The sequence below is a fragment of the Cajanus cajan genome, chromosome 5 (assembly GCF_000230855.2).
Source record: "Cajanus cajan strain Asha chromosome 5, NIPB_CcT2T_4, whole genome shotgun sequence".
Classification (NCBI taxonomy): Eukaryota; Viridiplantae; Streptophyta; class Magnoliopsida; order Fabales; family Fabaceae; genus Cajanus; species Cajanus cajan.
In genome coordinates this window covers 35,669,299-35,673,290 of record NC_138521.1, presented here as the reverse complement: position 1 = coordinate 35,673,290, position 3,992 = coordinate 35,669,299, and the positions used below count along the sequence as shown (strand labels likewise).

At 33.8% G+C, this 3,992-nt stretch overlaps 1 protein-coding gene across 1 annotated transcript; it reads right to left on the bottom strand.

The window, feature by feature from the left end:
* Positions 1–638: 638 nt before the first annotated feature.
* Positions 639–3,546, bottom strand: LOC109792886 (uncharacterized). The gene is made up of 8 exons (XM_020352340.3): positions 3,421–3,546; positions 3,314–3,333; positions 2,711–2,830; positions 2,425–2,448; positions 2,060–2,159; positions 1,803–1,952; positions 1,167–1,236; positions 639–1,068 (listed from the first exon to the last, which is right to left on the bottom strand). The coding sequence occupies exons 1-8, from the start codon at positions 3,421–3,423 to the stop codon at positions 851–853; spliced, it is 705 nt and encodes a 234-aa protein (XP_020207929.1). The 5' UTR covers positions 3,424–3,546; the 3' UTR covers positions 639–850.
* Between the last annotated feature and the right edge of the window lie 446 nt (positions 3,547–3,992).

Genomic DNA, 3,992 nt, shown 5'->3' with positions numbered 1-3,992 from the left:
TCAATTCAAATTTCTCAAATTTTAAATTATTGAGTTAAATATGATAATTTAATTCCATCATACTAAAATTAATTTTAAAAATATATTTATGTTGAAATTTTGAAATTAAATTTTATAAAATTGAGTATTAGCTAATTTTTAAATATTTAATAATTTTAAAAATTAATATTAGATAATATTTAATAATTTTAAAAATATTTTTAAATATTCAATAATTAAAAACATGAAAAGTTAAGCGATAAAATAAAATATATAAGTAAAATAAGAAAAAATAATAATAAATTTCAAATTCTTACTTTATTGAGAGAATTTAAAATTCTACTATTTTAAGAAATTTCATAAATATTTAAATTTCAAATTTTTATAAATTTTTCAATCCAACCAAGGTATTTCACCTTAAATTTAAAATTCTTCAAATAAATAAATTATTCTATTTAAATTTCTCATCCAAATACCTTATAATGAAACTACGGTTGGTTATTTTGGATAATTTAAAATATTCACATAAAAGGAGGTTCAAAAAGAAAGGCCTAACGTTTATACACCGCTGACACTGAACCCAAACGGAAAAGTTCGGGTACGAAGAAATGTGTATGTTTCTAGTAAAAACAGGTGTTGAAATCGTGGGCAGCATCGCATGTAAAAAATCAAATACTCTTATATGCTTCAAATTGAAATTTTCACACTTATGTCCACTCCAAAGTCCTGGGCGACTTCGACAGATGGCACACACTAAAAGAGTAAAAGTAACACACGAACAGCTTCTACCAATAAACTCAGTCACAGCACCATAATAGTCGATAAATTTTTGCTTCCTCTGTTCACATATAGTAACATGCTTAGATAAACATCACCTAGATCCACGAGCATACTTCCTGTCTGGGCTACCATGTGGAGAATAAGGAAGCGATCTAGATCTCTCCCTCCTAGACCTTCCCCCATAGGGTGAGCGCCGGGGAGAATAATCTTGGCCACCTCTGTATGGAGGTGAACGCCTTGGAGACCTACGACGTGAATAATCATCGCGCTCAGGACCATCACGATACCTTCCCCGGTCACCACGATAGCCTAACAACAAAACAGAAGATAGAATTCAGTAAGAAAACATAGAACTTTCAAAAACAAACACGTCAGATTCCCAATTTATGATAGATGGTTAAACTTACCATACTCTCTAGTGTTTTTCAGTCCAAGATAGTGCCCTGGGGTTGGAGTTCTTGCACGTTTTCTTCGTGACTGAAACAAAAATACAGGAGTTAATCTTTAATGATTCTTCCTTGATATAATACATGAATCGTCCAAATACCACTAATAGCAAATAAACTTGAATCATTGACATCTTTCTTGCTAGAACAACTTTTTCATTATATTAAGAGAATCCTTGATAAGAAAATTTCATCAAGGATTCATCAAGATAAAGAACCTAGCTTCTACGAAGAGGGTAAAAATAGTTATATCCACACATGATTAATGCCAGGTGTGAGATACCATAAAAGCCTCATTAGAAAGTTGTTGATAATGTCCGTTGTTTAGTTGAGAGTTGAAAGTGAATGCTGTGGTTGTAAAGTTGTTGGGCAATATAGTTGCTATGTTTAGTTGATCAGACGCATTTGATTAGCTGTTTAAGCTTGCCATTGATCAAGCAGTTTCACTAAAGTTGAAATGTATGAACTGATCATCTTTGATCCCTGCCAACAAAGCTGATGCAATGTATTCTGAATATTACCAGGAAACCTCCAAGTCAAGAAAAAATTGACAAATACAACTGTTTTAACAACTACTACCATGAAAAAGTCCATTACCCGTTCAACAGTGATGTAACGACCCTCTAAGACTGATTGATTGAGATACTTGATACAGCGCTCTGCATCATCAACAGTTTCCATTGTAACAAAAGCAAAACCACGAGAAATCCGGGTGCGGGGCTCCACCACAAGAAAACATGAAGAAACCTATGAAAGCAAACAACCATTGACAAAAATTGCCAAGATTGAGGGCTCGTTAGAGATATGAACAATAAAATTCAACAGATTCAATAGTAAACCAGTATAATACTCACCTTTCCTTCCTTGGAGAAATGCTCCTCTAGGTCTCTTTCAGTGACCCTTGAAGACAGACCAGTTACATAAAGTGTGTCACCAGGATTTGAAGGCTCAGACCTACAATATATTTTGAAAGATAAGTTAAGCCACTAAAATTGGATTGGTGGTGAGAAACTTGGGTAAGTTGCTTGAGTTCATATTACAAATCCCATTGACATCATTTTACCAAACCAAAAAAGAAATTGAGAATTTATCCGTACATCACTATCAGATAGTTAACATAAAAACAGTCAACTCTTTAAGAAATACTTGCAAGTTTAGATGTAAGCTTTTCAAATATAGTATTATTGACAGAATATAAACTAAATTGAAAAAGACTGACCTTCCATGACTTCGAGACCTTGACCTGAAGAAGAAAATACCAGCCATTCCACAAAGTGATAGAAACAGAAGACACAAAAGAAATAAGTCTCAGGCACTGGGATAAGAAGACACACACACATACATATATAAAGAAAATAATGGTACCAAGGTTTTGCAATGCAGTCCCCAACTACATTTAGCCATAATTTTTGTCATAATTTCAGTAATCATAAAGCACAATTTAAAACCTTAGTAACACAGCACCTTCTTCCACACTTTCAAGCTAAACCACAATTGTCACTAACCTGCCACGACTCCTAGAACGGGACCTTGGCCTTTGTCTCGGCCTAGACCTAGACCTTGACCTAGATCTCGACCTAGACCTCGATCTAGACTGAGCTTTCCACAGTGGGGACCTTGAATTCCTGAAATAACATCACAACCAGAGAAAAATAGCTTCACAGCAAGGACAAAGCATAAAAATATGATCAACAATGTAGCTTCATTGGCCCAGCCTATTTCTCTGCTTTATGGAGAAAACAGTGGCCACTTTCCATCAAGAAACACAATCTGCTTGCAATATCCTATGTACATTGTATCGACAATGATAAGGCAAATTCTGAATTTCCAATCAAACTATTCAACAACACGACTACACCTTCCTTCAAATGATTACAGCGAACCTATAATTCTATACAAACAATTACGAATTCATTTCTTCTTTTTCTTCGAGTTTTGTTTAAAAATAACTATACACGTATGAATAAAACCACAACAGAATCCCCCATTGCAGCTCAATTAGAGAAACAAAATGTGCAAACTGGGATCTGGCAATTAACAATGGCTGAGGCATAATTGGGAAAAAGAGCGAGAGGAATATCGAATCGAAAGATTGTTTTAGGGTTTACCTTGCGAGAGGGGAATCAGCCTGCAAAATGAAATGTAAAAGCGTTAAATGGTGTTGAATGAAGAGATCAGAGAATAAGAGCGTAGAGGTTTGGGATAGAGAACTTGCCATATTTTTTGACCGACGAAGGATTAGGGTTTTGGATCAGAATGGGCGCTCAAATAAATTCACCTTTGGGGGTGCTTAGCACGGGTTTTATAGGGTAAAATTTTCTGTTGGTCAAGTTGAAGGAAACCTACCAAGATCTACATGGGTAAATTTCCTTTTCTTTTCACACGTTCAAAATACACTTCATGGTAAAATTAAATTCTTACTTTTACATTTATACTAATAATATCAAAATACTAATAATAAAATAGATACTAATTTTTTTTGTGTCTTCCATTTGCTTATAATTTTAACCTTTAATTAACTGCCATAAAAATAATTGTGTATTATAAAAAAGAGCATTTAATCATCTAATCAGTTATTTTGATTTTATTATTGTTAAAAAAAATGAACTATTTGTAATTGATTCTCATTAGTGACATTTTGAGATAAATTAGATATCGAGCATGTTTTTAGTGAAGTTGGGGTTTGAGTTTTTGTGATGTGGTTAGAATCATAGGTTGAATGTAGATGAGGGTAGTTCGGGTGGCTCGAAGAGAAGAAAGAAGTATGAGCATTATGAAGGTGTTGCA

Bases quoted from the DNA above. Each gene is read 5' to 3' on its own strand.
- LOC109792886 (XM_020352340.3), bottom strand. The intron at 2,449-2,710 runs GTTAGTGACAAT...TTTCTTCTTCAG, and splicing joins CGTTCTAGGAGTCGTGGCAG to GTCAAGGTCTCGAAGTCATG. The intron at 2,160-2,424 runs GTCAGTCTTTTT...AATATATTGTAG, and splicing joins AGGTCTCGAAGTCATGGAAG to GTCTGAGCCTTCAAATCCTG.